This window comes from Amblyomma maculatum, chromosome 1 (assembly GCF_055883805.1).
Source record: "Amblyomma maculatum isolate TAMU_Amacu chromosome 1, ASM5588380v1, whole genome shotgun sequence".
NCBI classification, from domain to species: domain Eukaryota; kingdom Metazoa; phylum Arthropoda; class Arachnida; order Ixodida; family Ixodidae; genus Amblyomma; species Amblyomma maculatum.
Window position 1 is genome coordinate 338,330,386 of NC_139344.1, and position 25,243 is coordinate 338,355,628.

Consider the following 25,243-nt stretch of genomic DNA (forward strand, 5'->3'; position numbering starts at 1 on the left):
AGATGTTTTGGACGAAGGGTTGTACAGTGTCTAACTTATGGTGAACCTTATGGTGAACACACGAAGAGGTGATCAGTCTCTTCAAATCGCGCCACGTTCTAAACGGCCGCACAACGAAGCAAACTGGAGCGGTCATCGAGAGACATGGAGGAGCTCTTTTGCATGGCTATAATTTCGCTTTGATGCACTACCGGGTAGAGCGTACTTTAGTTTTTTTTTTTTTTTTTTTTAAATTCTAATAGCGCCTCCTTCAAAAATTTTGTCGTGTGACGCTACTTTTAGTTTGCACCAAGTATCCTAATTGTCGAAATTTATTCGTCAGCTACAAGAATGGCCTTCACACTCATGAAACATTGTATTGCAGCAACATTTGGAAACATGAAATGAAGTCAGGACGAGCTATATGTAGTTCCTGCGGAAGTAGACTTCCAAGTAGCGCTACAGGCTGGGGCGTGGAGCTTGCAAAAGCACCTGACTTGCTGATGTCTCCTGTTACGTTTCTTGAACAGCGCGAAGGGCAGCTAAAGCTGTTGTTGCGAACTTAATTGTCCTGCCTGAGCAACAGCTTACACACGTGTGCTGCGTACCGCTTTTCCAAATACGTGTTTGCATCGCTTCAGAGAACGCCAATTATTTTGACGTGTTTATGCCCGCGCATATTTTGGAAGAAATAGGCAGAGCATTGCGGTGTTTCCCATCTCCCTCCCCTTACTCTCTTCATTTCAATTTTGCTTGTGTCGGGATTCTGAGATGTCCTCGAGAAAAACCATTTAGGGGATCTGCGTACCTTCCCGTCGACGACACTTACGATGCAAATGTTCCGTGTTTTCCGGAACTTTTGTCGTGAATTTTTTGTCTCCAAGTGTCTTACCGGCGACCATTTATTCTTCTTTGCTTTTGTGTTTGTTCGTTTTGTTATTCGCAGAAAGTGGTTCACTTCACAGTGTCTTCCTGTTCGCGTTTCTTTCGTTCTTTATTTGGTCCTTTCTAACGTGCTGCTCTCTTAGTCATGCGACAACTAAGTAATTCGTTTTTGACGAGTGCGTCGCTTCGCTCTGGGCGTCTTTTGCTTGATAAATTTGCCTAACGCTTTTCACGTTACCTGCCCTATGAAATGTCGTTAAGTATGACGCGTTAAGTATTCCTGCTTCTCTGATGGGTTGTAACCGATATCATCCGGTGCCTTTTTTTGTCTGTTTATTTTTATTAATTTTTTTTTTTTTTTGGAGGGGGGAGATATGGGGCGTTCAGATTTTTTGTGCGTTTGAAAATTGCCTGAAGTGAGCACTTCACACGCACTACTTATGCAAAGTGATTTTGAATGCCTCGAGTTGCCCACACTGGGTAGGAGCAAGAAAACGATGACAGGGTACCCAGGAGCAAGTCAGCACATCTCATCGTTCCTCGGCATTTTTTGTGAAGTGACAGGAGCTGACAAAAAGCGCTAACTCACATTTAGGGGATACCGGCGAAACAAAGTTCCTTTAGTTACGCAATAAGTAACTCGTTTGGTACTTCATTTTGCAGAGTCTTGCGAAAGAGCTAGGCTAGAAAATTCTTGTTAAATAACTGCTGTTGAAACGTGCACCGGTGTTTGCCATCGGTCATAGCCGTCTTTATGTCAGTATTCAAACGGAAAATACTCTGGCCGTTTTGCCTCTGCACTGGTTTGGGTTCCTTCAGAAAAATAAAGCAACGTTATGAAAAAAATAGTGAGCATTATTTTACCTTCATATTACTGACATCTGTAGATTCTTTGGCTTATTTTGTATCAATTTTCAGTTAGGGAGACAAGAAATGGATGGCTGAGCGAGTGAGTGAGTGAGTGAGTGAGTGAGTGAGTGAGTGAGTGAGTGAGTGAGTGAGTGAGTGAGTGAGTGAGTGAGTGAGTGAGTGAGTGAGTGAGTGAGTGAGTGAGTGAGTGAGCGAGCGAGTGAGCGAGTGAGCGAGTGAGCGAGTGAGCGAGTGAGCGAGTGAGTGAGCGAGTGAGCGAGTGAGCGAGTGAGCGAGTGAGCGAGTGAGCGAGTGAGCGAGTGAGCGAGTGAGCGAGTGAGTGAGTGAGTGAGTGAGTGAGTGAGCGAGCGAATTAATTTGTGTGGCCCAGTGCACAATGCATTATTACTGTTACAGATTCACACTGCAGCTTCGGAAATGGTCTGCGCTTTTTTGCAAACCTGTGAAATAACACGGGCTGGGAAATCTCCTGGTTAAACTTAACAAGCGATCGTGAAAAGCCAGAATAAATTGATTCTCAAGCGAATATTAATAAAGCGCACAAAAAAATGCATTATTCTTCCTTCAGAACAAAATAAAACACCTCACACACCGCGCTCTTATGCTCCTGTTTTCGTACCTTCATCCATTCATGTTTTATGGTCGCTGCTTGGTAATAAAAGCCGGGCACCGCATTGCAGCGAATGCGTGCAGGAGAAACACTGCCGCACGGACCCGTACCAAAACCAGTGTGTTCTGCACACACGAAGGAAGTGCTATTTTTTACTTATTTGTTTATTTTACCGTCATGATATATATATATATATATATATATATATATATATATATATATATATATATATATATATATATATATATATATATATATATACATACATATAAATTCCACCTTGAGGAAGGACGGTCGTCCGAAACTGTTGTTAGAATGAAATAGATAATCGGGAAAGTTGTGTCACATACTGTTTGAATTTAATTCTGTCCCATTATAGTCACAAACAAACCATGCCTATATATGTATATATATATATATATATATATATATATATATATATATATATATATATATATATATATATATATATATATATATATATATATACACACACATTTCAGAGGGGCAAACATTTGTGACAGTAAGAGTAAACAATAAAATCATTATGCAAAATAACATTCAGGCTGCAAAGACCAAGATTAAAGACACAGAAAGTTCACACAACTAATAAACGCAAGCAAAGAAGTGCAATAGGCTGCAAAGAACGAAATCAAGCAACAGAAAATCAAACAACTCATAAACTAAAATAAAATTATCTGTAGACGCTAGAGTAATACGTTAGTTACCGCGTCTTCTTAATGTTCTGTGTTTTTTTATGGACGCGCAAGTATAAGGTAAGTTATTCCAGTCGTTGCCTGCCTGAATAAAGAAGGGGTGTAGTCGTGGTAATGTTTTAAAGTATGGTATGATGACTTTCTGCGTGTGATCGTGGCGAGAGAAAATAAATAGAGCTGGCTGGATCCAGGTAGCGCAGAGAGCAGAGGTAACAATAATAATAATTGGTTCACAGGAAGGAAAAGGCGCGGTAACTGTCTCACTTGTTCACTGTGGACACCTGAACCGCGCCGTAGGGGAGCGGAAGAAGGAGGGAGTGAAAGTGGATAGAGAGAAAGAGGAGCCGTAGTGAAGGGCTGCCGAGTAATTTAAACCACCTGGGGATCTTTAACGTGCGCTGACATCGCACAGCACAGAGAGCACAGGTATGAAGTAAATAGTAAGTTATAATAAAATTAGTGTGATTCCTAATCAAGTGTCCTCTAAACAATCCATGTCGACTTCGTTCATTCCAGATTGTCCAACGCTCAGAGTAAACTCAAACAATAACGGAAACAGATTCAAATTTGTTCCCTTTTATTTTCTTCTAACACTCGCTTGGTGGTCTTGGTGTTCACTTTCTTCATGGCTTTTTTCTCCCTCGATGCTGAAAACAATTTGCAATGAAGGCTAGTGTACAAATGCGAAAGACAAGCATCGCTTTTCCCGCATTCTTCTCATTCGAAGGAGACCAGGCGGATGAAATATTTCGCTGTATTGCCGAGTCATTGAAACCGTAGCTGGATACTTCCTCGCATCGCAGCGTAGCTTTATTAACCCCAGCGCGCCTTGCGAAGTTCAGAAGAAATCGTATACAAACTCGAGTGATCACCCATACCTCTGGCGGCAACTTGCATCCCGCGCTGCATTCGAACGCCGAGCAATGGACGGAAGAAGGAGTCTTAGCTGAAGACTCAACGAAACTCTTTGCTTCGCTTCCCGTTTTTCTCGATGATAGGTTGCCCGTTCCCTAAGTCCGGCCAATAAATGGCCGGCTAGGAATCACTCGGAGGCAGCAAGTAACCTATAGCTAGCGCAGTGCCACTGCCGACCACCTTCATTAAACTGTCTCCGGTCTCCTCCCTCCTCCCGATTCCCTTGGGCGTCCCATGTAGGGAAGAGTCATCGCGCTTCGAGGGATTTCCAGAACGCTGCTCTCTCTCTCAGTTCCTCCTGAGATGAAGGCTCGGTCAACCCACCCCGGGCCGGACCTTGGTCTCGTCTTTTAGCTGGGCACTCGATCATAGAGAAAAATACCTCTATGCCACCGAACCTCCTTTTCCGCCCAGCGTCCGTCGTGCAGGGTTGAGTCCGCCCGAGACCGACGCCGTTCACTGTGCAACTTCGGGGTCGCATTACGTCTCCGCTGCCGGAGGTAGTTATTTATGATAAGCTTAGTTTGGGCTAGGCCGTGTGCTCTAACTGGGAAGGATGAGTCCCTTTTGAGGCGGAGGTCAACGATGGGTCCTTGCGACTGATTTTTCGTTTGATGTTGTAAACCCCGCGATACTCTGCAATCAGTCGTAGTGAAATTGCACTTTGAGTCCCATTGCAGAGATTATAGGTCACTAGAAACTTGCAAAAAAGAGCCTTTAGCATTTAGGACTTGTTTTTCTTCGTTTTGTGCGCCATTGCACATATTTTATGTTCGTTTTCCTCATGTACTGATCCGGTCAAATAATAATACTCTGTCTCAAACATCGCCGTTTATTTCAAAATTTCACTTTCAGGGCAGCGCTGTATCTAACGCTCTCTCTCTCTCTCTGCCTCTCCTTTTTCTGCTCCGTCTCCGTCGCTTTTTTTTTATTTAAAGTGCTTAGATCTGAGTACAGTACTCGCATCCTGCTTTCCCGCGCATGATATCGGGATGCCACAGATGCATCCGCATGAAGGTGGGGGGGGGGGGGGGGGGGGGGGAGAGAATAACCACTATTTAATTTTGAAATTCAGTTCCAGAGATATTGTCACGTGGACGTGGTAGTGACAAGGCTGTTGGCACAAAGAGAAGAGAAGAGAGGCGTAATAGCACTGAAATCAACTCTTTATTGGCTGACTTGCGCCCGCAAAAGAACTGAACTCGACGGTAATAGCAGTAAATGTGAAAGAATGCCTGTTTCACTCGTCAGCGCTCGATTTAGAGGCGGCGAAGAAAGGTCGAGATAAAACCGCAAACGGCGACTAGCATACTCTGGAACATTGTAGAAACACACGCGCGTGGCTGCAATCTTTCGAGATACATCTCGAAGCATCGTCTAGAACAAAGGAAATAATAAAGCCGCGTCTCGCGGGACACCGAGCATAAACAAACAAAGAGTACTCAAGCGATACGTGCGCTACAATTACAGTGCTAAGGCGTTGTGTGTTTCAAATGATGTTTGCACTTTCAAATCCTAAACGCCGCATCCGATAACGTAAATAGAGACGAAACGTCTGCGCTTCAGATCAACCCATCAACTTGATCCCTTATAAACTTATTCGTAAAATTGAAAGCGTATATCTCGCTTTGTAAATTATCGCAATTGATAGTATTCCATTTGTGAAAACACATTAAACAAACACGTAGTATAAGAAACGAAGTAAACATGGTAAAACAGGTAGTTATAGATTGGATAAATGCACCTGCACGTACGCTATCTTCTTAAGAATACCGGCTTTTGTGGATGACTTGGGTTCAACAAGCGTTTTCATCCGTCCAAGGTGCACCGTGTTGCTAACGGCACGACACGTGGCGGTACCTGCTGCAATGAAAAAAAAAACAAAACTAGTACGTGTAGCAGCAACAAACCCTGAGGCAACACACGGAACTAAACTTTCTTTATTGGAGGTCGTGCCTGGGAATATCCAGAACTTGTTAGCAATAGCTTCTTTCGGGTTACCTGCGGACGGAGCAAACAGAGCGTTATATAAATGCGAGCATCATTATTACCAGTTTATTATGGGATGGCACGCTTAGAGCGCGGCCATACCTTTCTGGCTCCTCTTTATGTAAACACTGCCGAAAGTTCTTATGCACGAGGAACTGACGATGGTGCAAGTGCAGCGCAAGCTAGGCTTCCATGCAAAACAGACCGTTGCTATCATTCACGGCGATGTATTGTCCGCTGGGAGCATGCAAGCTCCTGTTTCTACGTTGCCGTACCTTATGTGTATCGGCTTTGAAATAAACGCATTTTCGCACAATCATCAAACAGAGCTGTACACGCGCATGCTGCATTCTCGTCTTGTTCGCTTTAGCCGCTCTCGGTAGTTTTCCATTCATGTGATGTTGGATGGTCGTTCGTTCTTCTGCCGTAATTAAAGCAGCCTTCGCCGTATTAATGCTTTTTCCGTCAGCACATGGCAGTTTTGTACCATGTAACTTGCTAATTTTATCTGCTGTATCTGGTTAATTTGACTCAGTTATTTATTCGGGGTGTTTTTTATTCTGATAAGTAATGAAGGAGCGCAATATTTCTGCGAAATCGTTTGATACCTTCGAAAACGTAGCTTGTTCACTGATGACCAAGGGCGCAGCCTTCAGTTAATAGTGCCTATTAGTCCTTATATGATGCAGGAGACTGACACTATTTGAGAAAAAGAATGTATGGTATGTAATACACCCCAAAGTAACACACAGTGTAAGAGAGACCCTGTAATCCGTCTACGAGAAAATTTTGACCACTATGAGTTTCTTAACGTGTCCCAACATCGCAGAGCATGCAAGCGTTCTTAAGGCGGAAGCCTTTCTATGCTCATGAAACGAAATCCCGTGCGCGAGAATTGTGCGCAAGATCTGTACACGATATCTGTGCGCAAGATTCCGCTAGATGTGTTCTTCTTGTCAAGCGATTCTGCCATCTGCAAACCCAACCTGAACGCGCGCCAACGAACGCCACGCGACAAGAGCGATGGTGTACCGTTCAAACTCACACTTGCCGGAGAAAGCGTGGCAAAATACTGTGCCTTTCATTTCCTGTAAACCAATCATCATTATACGTAGCCCGACTACTGCGTATAATGATAATTGGTTTACAGGAAATGAAAGGCGCAGTACGTAGCCCGACGCCCGACTACTGTGCCGGAGTACCCGGGTTCGAACCCAACCTCGGCAGCTGCGTTTCGATGGTGGCGAAACGAAGAGGCGTCGTGTGCTGTGCGATGTCAGCGCACGTTAAAGATCCCCAGGTAGTCGAAATTACTCCGTAGCCCCCCCACTACGATTCCTCTTTCTCTCTTTTCACTTTCACTCCCATCTTCCTCCCTTCCCTTACGGCGCGGTTGCGGTGTCCACAGAAAAACAAGTGAGACAGTTACCGCGCCTTTCCCTTCCTATAAATAAATCAGTTTTAAATCAGTTTATACGTAACATTGTAATGAAAGCCGATAAGAGGCAAATGAGAGGAGAGTAAGGGTAAGCTTTCGCCATTCTACTCGTAAGAGACATCTAAGAGACCCTATAATTTTCCTTTCCGATAAACAAATTTATAATTTTTTTTCTGTTTCACCTCTGTTGAAATGCCTCTGCCGCGGCGGCCGGGATGGCCGCCACTAATCCACTGCGGCAGGAGAGACAGAATAACAGCCGGACGCTGCAGCCACTAATCCTCCGAAGCAGAGTAGGCGCAAGAGCAGCATCCACAGCGGCAGGAAAGGTGGAAGAGCAGCAGAACGCCGCATTTACTAATCAACCGTGCTGGGAGGGGCGGAACAGCCAAGCGCCCCACCTCTAACCTCCAGCAGCCGGAGGGACGGAAGGGACCATAGCCACTTCTCTCAAAGCAGATGAAGCGGAAAATTTGCAATAAAAATGGTCATATTCATGCGCATCGGTGGTCAGCAAAAGCTCGAAGTGTCGTGTACTGCATTTGGTATTAACCAGGGGTGTACGATTATTCGAAATTTCGAATGCGAATCAAATATTTTATTCAATTCGTATTCGTATTCGCAAGACTGATAATCGAAATTTTCAAATATTCGAAAATTACCAAATACACCAAAAATGTTCCAATTCATTGCAGTTTCATTGCGCTACGCACTTCACTGCAATGTTTGGCCTCGTGGATTTTAATGCCGGGAAGCCCCTCTTCACAAAACGGCCCCGTCGCGCTTTGAGGATGCTTCACTTCAATACCTAACCCTGTCAACTATGCAGTGAAGCATCTCCCAAACAAGACTGGGTTGGTTTAGGAAAAGGGACCTTCCCTCTTGTAAAGAGGACCTTCCCGACAGAGTGAGCAGAGCGAAGCACTTGCCGAAACCGGGAGAAAACGTCGTTGTTACTTCATTTTCATCTCAAATACAAGAAACCATCGTAAATATTTTCATCAGGTAAAATTACGGCGATGCAAATGTTTTTCGGTAGTTTCTTCAGGCCCAATCGACAGACATATCTTTCCGATCCCTTGAATGCTGCATTACCGAGAGTTTACTGTAATCATCAGCAATATGACAGCTTCACCTGGTTTTATGCAGCCCCTTCCTGCAAAGAAAACCAGTTTACAGAGTTTTGTATCAAAATTATGCTATATGTTTTAGTATAATGTACACTTCTGTGAAATTCTTGTTTAATTTTACGTGAAAATACGTCTGAATTCTGAAATAAACAAGACGAATAATATTCGCCATTTCTTAATTTTTCATTCTTTTTCAATAATCAGATATTCGATATTCGGAGGCATTTTTTTTTTTTTTTTACCATGTTCGTATTCGCCTCATATTCGAAAATTTCAATGTTCGCTCACCCTTAGTATTAACGTTTTCAGCGAGTAACAATGTTTCATCGTTAAGCCGCTAATGTAATTCCTAGTGCTGCGGCTACATGATAAACACAAGCCTCCTTGTTGATGGCTCTCAGCATGTGGATAAACCGACAGTGTCTTCCCTTACAATGATCCCGTCGCTTTCCAGGTTGTATCAGCTTGCTACGGTTACGCGACAAGCGCGGACATCACTTTCCACCAGTCACGCAACACGCGCATTTGCGGCCCAAACCAAAACCTCGTTCTCTCACTTTTGGGAGGCGCCGCACCAAAAGCTCTTCGACAGCTGCCAACGCTGCGATCAGCGGATGCATCCCTTTCCTGTCATCGCGCAGCGTATTCGCGTGGGGGGCGCTGCGCTTTCTGAAGCGAGGCTGAAGCGCCTCGCACCATCCAAAATCTGCGCTCGATGCTCGCGTCGGCAACTTTGAGGAAAGCGGGTGCTTTGTGCATCGCGAGGCAGCCGGCTGAGCAGCTGCTGTCGTCCAGCGGCGCCGAGTAGGCTTTAGTTTCTTTGCGCAAACTCAAAGCATTATGCTTGCGTCTCCAATCTTGCGAGCGCACGCAGAGGGTATTCGTGCATACTGTTGACGCTGCTTCCCCTAATTAGATGCGAAACAAAAGCAGCCATAGCACCCGCGCGCTTTGTTGGCTCAGAGTGAGCTGCTGTCGCTCGCCCGAACGCGGAGCTTGAATCGGTGCGTACGACCTGTTTAGGATTCGGGCGTTGTTTGTGGAGAGACAGGACGATGAAGCTTCGTGCAGTCCCCAAAGCGCGAGTCTCAGAATCCCAATAATCGAGAGCCTTGTACCTACCGCCTGCTACACTGGAGCTGTGAAACACTGAAAAGAATGATCTACCTTACCACCTGTTCCTGTAGGGGCATCTGCATTCAGTTCAATAACGAAATAATGTAATTAATTCAGCTGGTGAAGGCTGAATTGACAATGCGTTCGTAGGGAATTGAGTTGAAGTTCGTGCTTAATCTCTTTCCTCCCCAGCCTATTTTTTTCTCCTAACCATCGGTTGGCTACGTTAGCTGACAATCGGGGATCTTCTGTCTACTTTGAGTGCCCCATATAATTTTATGAACGTCGCAGTGTCCGATCGTTCGACCTTGCTGTAACGAAAATATGAGCTAAATATTTGGCTAATGAGTAAGCTTATTCCTTTAACAAATCCGCTCGAATTAAAGAATTTTTGTAAGTCAAGGTGGGCTATTCATTTTTAGGTTGACAAAACAGGGTGTAACTACAGCAGGTTTTTCTGTTCTTTTTTTTTTAGCACTGTACACCGTGCTTTTGCGTCATTTCATTGTTTCACGCTTCCCAACTGAAAACTTTCACGGAAGTAAACCCTCAAGATTTTGCACAACAATGGGAGAGTCGTGAAGGTTACGGATAGCTATCTTCAGGGAAGCGCCAGAGATCGCTGATCCGTGGTTCCACTAAGCCTTTAAGTATCGTGTATACGTTCTGAATTTGATTGATATCCTAATCATGTAGCATTTCACTGCACGTATAAAAATGTATAGTTCAAAGGAAGGAATGAATGTCGCGCACGAAACAAATGGGTGTGGGGCTGAGGATGTGCTAGTATTAGGAGGATTTACTGCTGTCCATACAAGCATACAAATATTCAAGTGTGTGTTTCTTGCCTGTTTTGCAATATCCCCCCCTCCCCCCCTTGAAATAAGGAACCCAATTTTATTTTTATTTTTTCGTTTTCTCTATTGCGATGGCTATCTGTGGCTGCGTGCCCGTCACCGCCGTACTTTTCCTATCTCGCGTATGAGCGAGTACCGCCTAGGCCTCGCAATTCGCAATTTTCCTGAAGCGTCGAAATACCTTTGGGAGCCGTTCGGTGGTGAGCGTGATGATGTGGCTGGCTTGAAGTATCGATGCAGTACCTTGGAGACCTATGCTCCCGGGCTGTTGCAAGTGACGTCCGTGCCTTTGCTACAACCCCGTCCTGTGCGCTATCATATCCAATCGCGCGTTTCCACGTTCCGACAACTTACAGCTCACTCCCATTGCGGTTATTTCGAGCGAGACGGGTGTAATCGCTGGCAGCCGGCATAATGGTCGGCTGCCCTCAAATCGGAGGCTGGAAATTTATCTAGGGTCCACGAGTTCGTTTGCTTTATGGGTCCCGTGAGACTGGTTAGCCGGATACATGCTTCGGACTTGCAGAGAGAGTCAGCTCATTGCTTTTCTTTAGTATATGTGGCAAAACTGTATGAGTAAAGGGTTGCTCAACTACCAATCTACCATTGGTTAAGCAAATGTTTCTTCTCTTCCTAGTTTTGGACTGAAATTGAGTCAAGCTATTCCATTTAATGCATGAAAATATGTTTTCAGTACCTCTCCTTCTTTTGTACAATAAAACGGAAATGATACGCTGCTTTTTGAACGAAACTGAAATGTCTGGGATTTTCCAGAAACCTAACGGTACTCTTCTCCTTTATTTCAAAGGGCAAAAATGGTGCCGAATAGCATCATAACCGATAGCACTCAAGTCAAGTATGAAAACTGGAACGTAGAGCTGAAACTGGTAATAATGTAATGCAGAGCTATTCAAATTACCTTTTTTTTTCTCTCTCTCTCTCTCTTTTCCTAAGTTAAACTTGAAAATAAACGAGATAAGCGTGCCATTCCGGCAGCGGAAATTACAGAAAGCGAAGCATTAACCACAAACGGTGTTCCTGTTCTGGGTAATAACATAATCGCTAATATATTAATAGTGTCATCGTCATTAATAACACGCGCGTATGCGTACATTCGATTCATGAATCATATTTTTACGAGGCAAAGCGCAGTACGTTAGGTATTGCATGTGTGTCAGTCGCTGTGAGTGTTCCAAGCCAGCATGAAATATCGGCTCAATATTGGATTATATTGGGAGCGCACTTGTCGCATGCATGCAGGGCCAGACACTGACAATGTATTTCCAATATCGATCCCATGGTTTGTGCTACCTTAGTTTCTTTATTACCCAATCAGCCTGGGAACCTTGTCACGAAAAGGTTATCATATCTGCGGTTCGCGATCCACCGAAGCGGCATATACGTCTCTTATCTCACCACGGGGCACTGAAAAGGTTTCCGCGTGCGCGTTTTGTGCAATCGGACTCACGCTAATGCAAGTCATACAAACGGTGCGAAATACTCTTATTTTAAGCTGACTTGAGTGGAAATTGCGGTTTATCCGAACTAGCTATATTCTACTATACGTATGTTTTTTTTATTATTATTATTATTGGGAATCCCGACACAACCCGCGTCACCACCTGTGCATATCCTAAAACAAGCACGCATTTTGCTGTGAGCCGCTTGGAAACTCATTTCCTGTTTCCGTTTCTTCAACCTCTGCAGATCCAGATCACGACACTGTGCGTATCCATCTCGCTGAGTGCGTACGTGGCACTCTTCTGCCTGTTCTCGCCCAAGATCTACATCATCCTCTGCCACCCAGACAAGAACGTGCGCAAGCTGACCATGAACAGCGCCACCTACAAGAAGGCGCCGACCAGCAGCACGTGCGGCACCTCCGTCAACCACGGCACCTGCGGCACCGGTGAGTGCGCCGACCCAAGCTGCAGCTCGACGGTAAACACCCTATACGCCTGCTCTCCCCTCCGAAACGTCGTCGCCGGTACCCCCCGCACTGTCCCGTCTGTTTTGTCTCGCCTGTCCTGGTCTCGCCTAATCAGGTCTTGACAGCGCAAACCTTACTTGACAAGGATGGGAAGAAGGCTTAATTCAGACTACTGGCCCATGTTCCGACAAGAGGACTTGTTTTCTTTTGGGCACAGATGAAAACAAGTCGTCTTGTCGTAACGTTGATTAACGGATTGTGACATTCATGGCAGTGAGTGACAGGTCTGCTTGGGATGTTTCACAGCGTATTGAAGCTTCCTCCTTGTTCGACTTTTTCTGACAAGAATTCTATCTTCCCTGCTATCTGTTTACCTCTAATGAAGTGTGTGGTTTTTTTTCTCCACTCTTGTCGTGTCTGCTCTTTTTTATTTGTTGTCTTATCTTTTCCCGCGTCATCTCGCTAAATAAGGTCCTGTTAATTTTCACCACCATTCTGTTATCATGTCTGATTTTGTTTCTCTCTATGGGCAGGCCCTGCCTTGTATTATGTTCCCTTTTTTTTTTTATTGCATATTGCCGAGTGTTTTCATTTTATGGTCGCTCTCCTCCTGCGCTGTTGGATTTTGTCCCTTTCACCCACGATTCTGAAATGGCACTAGTTGGCGCTCATCATGTTCTCGAATGTTACGCACCTGTAACTACTTGCTTTTCTTCCCGGGCACACTGACATGGACACTGGAAGCACGCTTAGCTACGGCTTTATGTGGTGTAAGGGTCACTATAGTCTGTCTTAAATCATGCTTAGATCACAGCCAATTATTTGACCTTTCACTGTGGTGCTAAGATCAATGCGGGGCCATAGCGACACCGGACACTAAAAAACCATACCGTAAGCGATAGCGCAAAGATGGATTTGAGATTAAAGAGGTCAGAAGGAATCTCATCTCCGCTCTCCCGGAAAAATTAATGCCGCCGTTTCGCCAAAGGCACTTAGTCGCCCTTCGGTCATTAGCACAGCGGTCTGTGCACATTTCCGTGGAAAAAAGCAAGAACATTGGCCAGGATATAGTTGCGTAGCACACAAATGCACATAGGGTTCGCATTCTGCCTTTTCTGCTGTTGCCGTCGGGTACGTTCCTTCAACCAATTGTTATCAAGCTGATTTACCTATCGTAAACCCTGCTGCCGTAGCCCTCCCTTAACTATTCAATGAAGGCAACCGGAAGGGGAATCAGCAAACAGGATAATAAATAAAACCATCTCAACATCCACGGCGTCTTCAATTTACGAGAAGCGAGAAAAGGCCAGTCTCCTATCATAACTCGTCTACAGGAATAAATAAGTCGAAATTTCAAAGTTCAAAACCCTGAAAACTAGGCTAAGCTGCAAAGTAAGTTCATTTTCGTGCATTGCTCTTTGCCCCCTTTCATTAACTGCATAACGATGACATTGACTCGCATCTTACACTGTCGCAATCCCTCGACCTCCCCCTTTTCAGCCCATAATTTTAAAGGAAGCGCATTTATGCTAGAGACCTCCATTTCTTTTCGACGCGTTCTCATTCTACCGCACAAAGAAAAAAAAAAAGTGTTGGACTGAATACTATACCGCATAAACCTAGAGCTAGAAAGGAGGGAATGAGGGGTGGACAGGATAGAGTAAGGGTTGCGGCACTGGCCGCATGGAGCTCCGTCGAGCCCTGACTCTAGACGCGCCAGCAGGATACCGGTTTTGCTGATTGAAAAAGCCGGCGGGACGCATAACAATTGACCGCAGCGGCGTCATCCGATGCATAATCGACCCGGCATGCCGGGGGCTAGCCGCGTTCGCGTGTCGCAAGAACGTTGCGGTCGCAGTCGCGGCTTTGTTGTCGCATACGCACACACAGTGAGTGCGGCCCTCAGCCGAGGGAGACCGGGGCGCTGACGCTGTCGCTGGTGGCGCGCGAGACAGTATATTAGGGATGAGCTTCCTCCATGCCTCCTTTGACGGCCGCTCCATCGCTTACGTAAATTGATCGCCCTCTGCAATGGATGAGAAGACGCGCTACTGCTGCTGCTACTGCTCCATATGCGGCCACGCTAACCGGACGCGCATAAAGGACACACTATGCTGCGCGCCGTCTGGTAGCGGTGAAGGTCAATCCTAACAAGAATGCAACGCTGCTGCACTGTTTGTGTGGTGATGTATCGTCGTTATGAGACTGCGCATGAAGGGAGATGGGTGAACAGGAGGCAGCTGATGACCAATAAGTTCGTTTCGTACGTTGTCGCATATCTTCTATATGTTTAGATTGAAGGGGGAAGGGGTGGAATGGGGCGCAAGTACCTTTCATATCATACCTGGTGATTTGAGCTGTTTTGTGAACTATATATCCGAATATTTTCGGTCTGGCGATTTGAGCCAAGTTATTATAAAACTACGTATGAATGGATGAGATTGGGTAGTCAGTGAAAAAGAAAACTCGGAAATCACCGTCCGTAGAACAACATATTGTAACGTATAGATACACGCATACAAAGAGTGCCTTACCTGTATCTTACCTGTACCTTACCTGTACCTTACCTGTACCTTACCTGTACCTTACCTGTGATAACCAGGATTACACTTTCGATGTTTGCTGCCTGTCGGGTTCTAATCAGCTCCGCTCACTATATATATATATATATTTTTTTTTTCCGTAGACATATTTTAAATCTTTTTGTCCGGACGTATAGCGTACATCATCAAACAGGACACACATGAATTAATAAGAGCTCGTCACAGGTGATAAGAATCGCGAGAAGTTATACTTGCATGCATGATGTCGGCAAATGATCTCCCTTTGTCCCACGGCATAACAGTCATATATATCCAAAAGGCAAGTGCCCATCAAAACTGCTCTCATGCAGTCACAGCAGCGGGTAACAATAATGAATAAGTAAAAGACAACACTGGTCAGGCTTCAAACGAAGTCGGCCAACAAGCTTTTATTGTATGAAAGAAAGAGAGCTCTTCATTCGGCATTCACAGCTCGCAAAGCTCCTGGGTCGTTTTGCGGGTGCGTTTCTATCAGAGCTGCGTTTCTATTATGGTTCGCCAAAGTAGTGTTTCTGTTATCGTTCTCAGAGTGAAAGAGAGAGAGAGACAGAGAGAGAAATAAAAGAAAGAACACAGCCGGCTGATAGAAGCAAAAGAAGGCGGCCTTAGATTGCAGCTTACCGCCGGCGTCTATTCGACCCCTTTCCCCGGCCCCTCTCCACCATTCCACCAGGCTCACTGTGTTGACACTTCCGGGGTCCGGGGCGTAATTGATTCTTCGCTTTCCTGACGGCGACGGCGGTAGAGGCGACCTTTTCCGGAAATACTTTTCTCCTATTGCACCAACGATTTCGACAGCTTAACCTCTCCTATACACTTTGGGCTTTCTGCTGGTTCAACCACCTCCACCGCCCCAATTGATATAACTTTGTTTGGATGAAGGGTGTGTTTTTCGCCTTCACACTTTTCTTCTCTTTTTTTTTTTATTTTTCGTTTTTTGCGCCTCAGCAGTATATTTAATGTTTGAACTGAGCGTCCTCATCCACGCTTCTTCGTATAATTTTTATTTTATTTCGCATCATATTAACCTATGTGTTTTCCAAGAGGGCTCTCTCACTTCTTTCAGTGTATATGCCTCACACATGTGCGGTTTCGTTCACACACTGGAGGTCCTTACCGTAGAGATGTGTGTCGGACACTGGAGAATTTACCCTTCCATGGTTCATGGTGTACCGGAATTATTTACTGCTAGAAAGTATTACTTAAATAAAGTAAGATAGTCGTTAACGTTGTGAAGTCTTAATGCTGCAAGTTTTCTCTGGCCCATTGACCAATGCACAATATTACAATAGAGCGCGTATATGTTGTACATCGTCTTGAAAAGCAACGGATTGAAATATTTCACTCAGGTACCGTTTACGTATAGTAGTTTCCTTTTTTTACCTGCGTCGAAAGATCACCTGCTAAATAAGCAATGTTACCCGGACAGCGGTGCAGATTCGACGTCCGGATACGGGTCTCAAAGAGCAAACTTCACATTTCTCTGGTGCGTTGTCCCCTATGGGGCATTGCGCGTGCAATTGAGCGAGTGATACGCGCGAGCAACTCGTCACGTTGCAGCCTTCTTTTAAGGCAGTAAATAAAGCAGCGTGAACGATACCCTGCTGCAAACATCTCCATCAAAGTTTTGCCAGTCGATCTACTTCTGAATACAAAAAGAAAAGAAAAAAGTTGACTTTGTTTTCTTGAAGGCAATAATTAAAAACTTGGCTAATTATTCTTTAGTCATTATATCTCGAGAGCGAAGAAATACTAATGACTAGGCTACGCTACTCTCAACAGCCCCTCTGTTAGTTTCATTCAGCTTCGGCGCTTCATCTCTTTAAAAGCTTGGTTACATTTAGGCGCGGCACTTGACATAGTGCGAACTCTGAATACTTACTGGTACGTCTGCTGCGTATCATACGAATGCACGCCTAAACGAGTTCAGCGCTTGGTAATCCCGAACCGTCTTTCATATCTGCACTCAGAAGCAAAAATACATCGGTGCCTTGCCGCACTGAATTAAACGACTGTATATGGTTTCATTTCTATGCAGACAACTTGGCCCAGGTTTTCGAGAGGTCTGTGAGCCCCTTAAATTCGACACGAGGAGGCGGAAAGCGCCACACACCGCCGTTAGCTTTGTTATCACCGCAGGTCAACGAATGACGGGGCCCGCCTGACAAGGCTGCTTATAAGTTGTTGTTTTTTATAACGCAATGGCATTCTGGGTCATGTATAGAGCTTAGTTATGTACTGTTTAGACTGTGAGACGTAAGCGAAGCGACTGGAAATATGAACAATACGTGGCTGCCCACATGTTCGTCATACCCCTATCCCGTGGAACCATCTGGGCCAGAACAATACGTGGCTTCCCGCATGTTCGTCATACCCTTATCTCGTACAACCATCTGGGCCAGTGGGTTGATTTCGACCAAATGCAACACGATACCAGAACTAAGAGAGTAGGACTGATGGCTAGCTAGACGCCGCTGACGTCCAGCGTTCTTGGAGCCCGTAGCTCGTTATCAGCCTAAATCATTTAGTGCTGTCAGTGTATCGCAACGTGTCTGTCGTGTCTTCGCACTGATATGATAAATTATGGGATGGAGAACTAACTATTATTTCTTCTTGGCTTTTCTCCTTCTCCGCCCCTCTTTCCGTCCCTTCTCCGCTCCGATTTTTGCATACCGTGGCACCAATGCACCCTTCGGTCGCCTTCGCCCTCCGATCTACTTGGCCCGCTGGTCCTGGGGGTGTCTTCTGGATGCCGTGTGGTTCATGGACGTTCCACGAGCACAGGCAGTTCGGGCGAGCAGCTGAAGCTGAGCCTCGCGCAGCGACCGGCCAAGGGCGCCGTGGACGGCGGTGGCGTCGAAGACAGCCTCGCCTCCCTCTGAGGCTGGACCCGCTGCCACGAGGTGCAAGAGACCCTCCTCTTCGAGAACCAGGGGCCGCAGCCCCCCACCAACCGCCACCCCGACGTCCGCGCCCGCCGCCAGAAGGCGGGGCGGCGGCGACGGCCACTGCGGCGGCGGCGGTGGCTGCGCCGCTACCGGCTCGGGTTCACCACCACAACCACCCTCCGCACGTTGCCACCCGACCCGTCGTCGCCTCCGATGGCAGCCCCAGACGGCGGTGGGAGAGACAAAGTCGGCACCGCTCCCTCTGGGGCCGGGAAACCTTTTTCAAGCCCAAATCAAGATAGAGAGTTATTTATGAGAAGAATCAACCGATTCTAGTACTACTACTTCTGTTGCTGCCGCTGATGCTGCTTACTACAAATGTATTCTATTCTACATGCCATCATCAAACGTCTTCCGAGTGCTGTGTGAGAGAGCGAGGTGTTAGAGAGACCGTATAGGGAAACAAAACACGCGATATAGACAGAAATCACGCAGTTCTGGCAACCGGCTGTCCCAATCCTACCGCTTGCGCCCTGGTCTGCACGCATAATGCTGCTGAGTGGCCGCTGGTGAGGGCGCCGATCCTGCGTGGTGACGTGGACGCTGCCGCTGCTGCTGCTGACGGTTGTGATCACGACTCGGAGGGTCCGTGAAGACATATGCTACGATGAGGTGGTGTATATAGGTGTGACGTGCACGAACCGCACGGACGGCTAAATCGGTGCTGCGGGACTTCGAGGACAGTCAGTGAGCCGGCCGGCCAGCCAGGGCCTGGTGTCAGTGACTTTGTGCTCGTCGTCACTTCCGGTTACGCCGGAGAAGCGGCGATATCACGCCCCTGTTGCATACGCGGCTTCTCGCGGCCGCGTGTGGTACAGCACCTTCCATCTAATCTCTTCGCGAACATGCAAGCCCGATAGCAGTTTGGTAATCCGGCTCCCTCTGGTGGGAACGCTTTCCTTTTCCCCTTTTTTATGCAAGAAGGAAGAAAGTGAGAACGAAAATATGGAACGATGCCCGTGTCAGGCTGACCAGATTGGCGCCAAATTGCGGCTGCGATCAATTCTCTAGCTTCGGCAGGTCGTAAAGACCCCAGGGCCTTTCTCGAGGCCTGTGGGGCTTAGGCGTAAGCTCTCGTGATCGATGACTACACGCTGCAGATGCACTGATCTGGTGTCACGAAGTATTTTCAATCGGCCCAGTGGGCTCACGGTCAGAGTTCCGAGAGAACTGAACGAAAACACGCAGAGAGCAGAGAATACATGCACGCGTATGGCACCTAGTTTTGCCTGCGTACTTGAATTCTTGATCCATGTGTGTTACAGGGATGTTTTCTTTAGACAAGAGCAATAGGCAGCGTGTGCATGGATTGAGTAATCTATCTCGTCATCCCGCGAAGGCCTGCGCTCTCTAAAAAGGCGAAAGTCGAGCCACGAAGACCATAACTTTTGAGCCTTGCGCTCATTTAAAGACGAAAAGAAGGGAAAAATTAAATCCCGCGGGAATCTTTCTCGGCGCGGTTACATTAAATTCAATGCGAATTTCTGCTACGATCTTTGCAGATTGTTTTCAAAAATACGGGCATGATTAGCACGAATGTCTCCCATGCGTAAACGTAGCAAAAGAAATATAGAAAGCATGTCAGCTCGTTCTTAAATTCTTTATCGGTGCAGCGCATACGACGAGGTCGAGAGAAGACACAGACACGGTGCTTTTCTGTGTCTGCATCTCATCTCGTCCTTGTTGTATGCGCTGCACCGATAATGCCTAACCAACATGCCCAAGCGTCTACCTTAGATTCTTGCCCTGTTCACCAGATTCGGTCACGTTTTATTCCGGCGCTTGACATTGACACTAAAGTACATGCCCCGAATGGCGAATAATAAGTTCTCAATCTCTAAAGCACTGATTTACTTAGGGAGTGTAAGCAAAGATGATAAAAAAGGAGTGGACAACATCCTGTAACAGTCGGGTCCAAGGACATCAAAGTACGATTGATTTGAGACGCAACCCACGCATCGCCACGTGTGGATACCTTGACCAAATGGCTTCTTATCTATTAAGTTCTAGGAACAATGGAGCCGCTCTAATTTATTTCGAACTGCGCCGGTTTACAGGTGTCTAAATGCGTCCTGACAGCGATACCCCTCAGGAATATGCGCAGCGCAGATTTCTCTTTGCGAGAGGAGGAAACGTCGTGCAGTTATTCATCTAAATATTTCACAAAGGCGTTCCCTCATACACACATCTGTTTCAAATGCGCAAAGAAAGGAAAACATAACATTTCTTTTAAATATTATCAACTGGCGGCCCGTTGAGAATAACAAGGTATGCGGCATTATTTTGCTTCAAACGTGCACACTACAAGCATGATCTCTACTTAGCTTATATATTTTAGTAGCCTTCAATCCCATCAATGAATTATAATTACACGGGATGTGAACATGTCGAGTCTTGAAGTGTTTAGGTGCGATTTGTGTGCTGCAGCTGGTCAGTGCAGGCTACAAATCAAACCTCCTTTCGGATTTAGGAAAGCGTTTTTTTTTTTTTCTTGGTTATCAGTACTCTTTCTTATTCGGCGTCCGGAATCAGAATCTTTGGCGCGATTCTGCTATCTGCCAATGCACGCCATCTGACAAACTATCTATCAAACCAATCTGTATGCTTATATTTTAGCTTCTCCATCCAAGATTTCCTTTCGCTGCACCTTTTGTTGCTGTCCTACAGAAAGGAATAACTCGTCGTAATATATATCAGGAAAAACAAATGGGTTCTTTGTTCACCAGCTACTGCTCGTCATAAGCCTATGTAAAGTCAGCAGCCTTGATAAAATACTATAGCTCATTATCAGACACTATTTAAGGCATTTGCTGGACACTTCCTATGCAGTCTCGTTTTGTTTTCAAGGCGCCGATATTTCTTTAGTATAATGTACATATATTTCACGTAGATATCACCAAGGAGGTATCCTCTCAGTGAATGCTTGTATATGTTTTCTTCCCCAATGTTTGCAGACCGTCTAGTTCTTAGGTTTGCCCATTCCTTCCTGGACCAATGATATCTAGGAGTGTACGGTGAGAATTATATTTGCCTTGCATGCTTCTCGTTATAGCTAATTTTAACGTCAACCTGCAAGAAAAAAAAATCACTTCGCGAGCCTTTCCAACTCAGACAAAGCGGGTGCTTTAAACGCGAGAGACGGGCACTAAACTCGGAATTATGATAAACTGTTTAGACTTCCCTAAACCTTTCACTTCATACTCAGATGGCGGGATCGTTTCTTAAAATCGTGCAAGTTCACATTAAGATGACAACAGCTCTGTTACTCTCGTAAACAACAACAAAAAGTACATTGCAGCGATTGAATTGCTGGTCGCCTCGCGCTATGCGACGACTTTATATTCGTTGTTACATATCTGGTAAAGAATTTTCTAACTTTGAACTGCAAAGCAGTGTAACTCTACCATCTTTGTCAGTTGGGCTGTGTCCAGGGCACCGCGAGGCAAGCAAATCAAAGGACGACAAAGCGATTGTAGCCGTCATGAAATATGAAATGTGCATAATTACCGCCACAATGTAATAATCCTCATTTGCCCTTAAGCATGCATTTGTGCTGTTCTTACAGCAATCGGCGTTTCGTTTTTGTTTTTTTTTTTCTGTTTGTTTGAATTCATTGTTTTCATAAAGATACATTCAATCATGACACCACTGCGCAATGCGGGTTCATGTATGGTGGTTCACTGGAGATTTAACTTTGATCTATCGATCCTTATAGAGGGACCACGCCAGCTAATGATGCAGCTTACGGCTGGAAATCACGGGAACCAATCGCTATTGTTTGAGCGCTTCTTGAAACGTATTCTTGACCGTCCTACTAAAGAAAGTAATGTTGTGTGTAGCAATCTCACATCGAGCAGACCAATGAGGTGTTCTGCTAGGCCAGAGTGATCGTGCACGTTTGGGGAGGCATCGCCAACACGTCACGGACGATGTCCTTGAACATCTATAAGCACACGCTTACGTGTTAGCGCCGCTGATTGTTATCAAAGGCAGCGGTTGTGTGTTGGTCAAAAGTTTTGTGTTCAGTGATATGATTGCATTACAGTGAAAATGGCGGTAGGGTATCTTTTTTTGCTCTAGGGAAAATATTACCACGTTCTAATTTAATCTTTTTTTTTTCTACTTGGCGTGAGTGTAATATCGCATAAGTGCAAGTATTGTAATTTTTTTTCCTTCTCCTCATTGGAAGCGTCGTGGCAAACAGTTTAATTTGGTGGTTGTCTCTTACCGGCCCAGTTCTAGTCATTTCATCAAACTTTGCACTTCGAGGTAGTCTCTGCAGTTTGCAAGTTGCAGTGTTGAATTGTTGAATTGTTATGCTCGGCGTCTCTACCCCGTATAAGTTTTATCTGTCCCAACAGAAATGGTTCGTGTTCAGAAGCTACAAGGTGCAAATGTTTCTGAACACCAAGTCGTTCTCTTTTTACGCAAGAATCCAGCTAGCTCTGTGAACGTGGAAGTAGGAGACACATCTTCAAAGAGTCATTATCAACGTAAGCAAGCCTGTGATTCTTAAAATTATAAGCGCTGCCAAATCATGTCTTTTCAGTCGTGGTTTAGATGCGTTATTTTATCTCTCCACTTTCGTTTCAACCTGATCTCGATTTCACCATATCTGTTTCTTAGTTCCTCGGGGACAATCGTCACAGTACTGAGGAAGCTGCGCGCACTCTCCGGCTGTTGCACACGACATTATCATTATCAGTGCTTATTTGTTGTTACCAGTCAGTGGTTTATGTGTTTTTTTTATGTGGGCAAGCACATGGTTATGTGCTTAAGTACACGGTTACAAGTCGTTGTTAGCCAAAGGCGAATGCCACCTTATGTATACTGTTCCCATTTTCACACTGCGTCTATAATTCAGTTGTATCAGTCGTAAAAGTGAGCAGTTAGACCTGTTTAAGCAGTTGCAAAGCCTTTTTATCTGCGCGGGATTTAATATCCTCAATGACGTCCCTAGGTGCCACGTTAAGCCTCGCAGTAACAGGGCATGTAAAACATTTCGCCTGTATAAATGGCGCCACCCCTTCGACTTTGGGCAGCCTTATTCTAAAGACGAGAACCTATAACTGTCGTTGCCGAAGTGACTCTCTTGTGCGGTTTGTGCCACATACCAGATGAATATAGCATGGGAGAGCTACGGCATATTTATTGGCTGGGTAAGTGCTGTTTCGTTACCTTTTATATAAAGAGATCGCATATAGCTGTCGGACATACTGGGCCTCACCCCTTGGTAACTCTTTGACGCTTCAGTATCACAACGAGAGCAGCTGGTTCGGTATAAGCTCTATTAGTTGTCTTTTTAGTAATAGGAGTCATGTCTCAGCTTAAAGAAAGCGTACCAAGCTGCGATGAAACGATTTCCGTGCAAGGTCCCAAACCTTGTTACAAACGTCTTCGAATGTTGAGTGTGCGTGCTTGCGAGTGTGCGTGCGTGCGTGCGCGTTAGGATAAACGCTTTTCCTGAAGTCACACTTGCCTAGCTTTGTACTAACCTTAAACGGACAGCGCGTACGCGCTGGCCTGTATACAGAGATTACCGCATTTTGTTCATACATACAAGAAACTCGTTAGCCGAAAACAAAGCTTTTAAAAGCTACAAATGTAAAGAAAGAAAGCTTAATACGGGTGCAAACATCAGTGTTAATTATTACAACTAATCCCTAGTGCGATAGTAAGATAATTTTATGTGCGCAGATTGCGTACGCTACCCTGCAGCGCCATTCTCTTTAAAGTGGTGATCACGGAGCATTTTTTCGGTGTGAACATTACCTTGTTCAGCCGAATGGCGGGAAACCCTTCTAGCGCCCTTTGCTACCAGTGACTGCTTCTTTGGCTGCCGAGCAGGCGTCAACATATCCAGGTGAGCTATGCGATCAATGTTTCAAAAAAAAAAAAAAAAAAAGAACAGATTCAAAGGAGCTCTTGTACTCGGTAGCCGTTTAAACTTCTTAGTGTGCAAGGAGGGGCCAGTGAGGAAAATAAAAAAACATGCAACAAGTATTCCCCCGCACCTTTGGCACTGCTGTGCTGCCGATGAATTGCCTGATCTTCACTTACGTCTCGTGGCACCCTGCATGCTTTAGGGTTAACCTCTCGGAACTTTGTGCTCGTACAAACGTTACCTCCGTCTCACACTTGTGGTAGTTTGCAAAACGACTCGATGTAGGTAGTTCCGCTTTCTGCATTTAACACTTCTCGACATCGGCATCTAAGACTTCATCTAGCAACTTATAATAGATAATTACTCATGACTAGCGCTTTTACAATTGCTGTCGTGGTTTTAATTAATGATTAACAATGATTACTATTACCACCAACGTCATCAGCAGTAACGCATTATTTGGAGACGAATCCATATGTACTGCTCATGTAGGTGGCGAAAAGGGCAATTTAGTGAGCCCTCTCAACTTTAAAATTATTTTTGCGCCTTAACGAGAAAGCCCTCATCAACCTCCTTTCTCTTGAAGGTCTATTTAACAAACCTTCACGCCAGTTTTGTATTCATTGGACATCAGGATTATTTCATTTCTATCCAGCGTGGTGTGTGCAAGGTCACCTGCGTGATGTGATATTGGCGTGCTCCGTATCGATCTATATCTCATCCTTGTTTCTTTACTGTCTATACATATAAGATATGCACATGTGTACTCCCGAACAATGTAATTATACTACACGGTTTTTGTAACGTCGAATTACGTATTTTGAACCCTTCTCTGGTGCATCGCGGGGGTTTTCCCTGGTGGAATTATCCGAAGAGCGGTGAGCGTCGGAAGGTGGACAGCACGTGACGTCACGGAAAGAAAACGAGGCGACTAAGGCACTGCAGAAAGCATAGCGCATTTTCAATCGAGCAGAAAAAGAAGACAGTCGAATTTTCTTGCTAGGCCGTGACTCAATTTTTCATAGACATTACAGGTATGTTTACTTTATTGTTTCCTTATAATTATTCGATACCCAAAGTAGACTCACAACCGTGGGATGTTTAGTTCTTCAAGCAGTGGAAATAGTACGTTTTTATTTAAAGAAACAAATATAGAAGTATAATGTACTGCCAACCGTGGCAGTAGCTAGCTCATATCTTCAGCACACAAGGAACTGCGGCAGACGAAATAACTCTTATGCTTTTTTGGGGAAAAGAACAGGAAAAACAAAAGCCTGAAAACATTTTATCCTTTCAACAAGTTATGATTTTAGTAAACATGTTTGTTCTTGCTTTGTTTCTAAATTTCGTTTTTCTTTTTTATCGGGCATCAGGTATAATTTGTATTTGTTTCT

The 25,243-nt window shown here is 45.2% G+C and overlaps 1 protein-coding gene across 2 annotated transcripts in view; it reads left to right on the plus strand.

The window, feature by feature from the left end:
- The window catches only part of LOC146207539 (metabotropic glutamate receptor-like), a 260,240-nt gene that overhangs the window by 223,478 nt on the left and 11,519 nt on the right, over positions 1–25,243 (plus strand). The window contains exons 9-10 of one of the 2 annotated variants that reach the window (XM_084588366.1): positions 12,213–12,446; positions 17,802–25,222. In XM_084588366.1, coding sequence (XP_084444492.1) covers positions 12,213–12,446; positions 17,802–17,822 — 255 coding nt within the window. In that variant the 3' untranslated portion in view covers positions 17,823–25,222. The remainder of the gene's footprint in view (positions 1–12,212; positions 12,447–17,801; positions 25,223–25,243) is intronic. The other variant, XM_084588364.1, reaches the window with a different exon arrangement.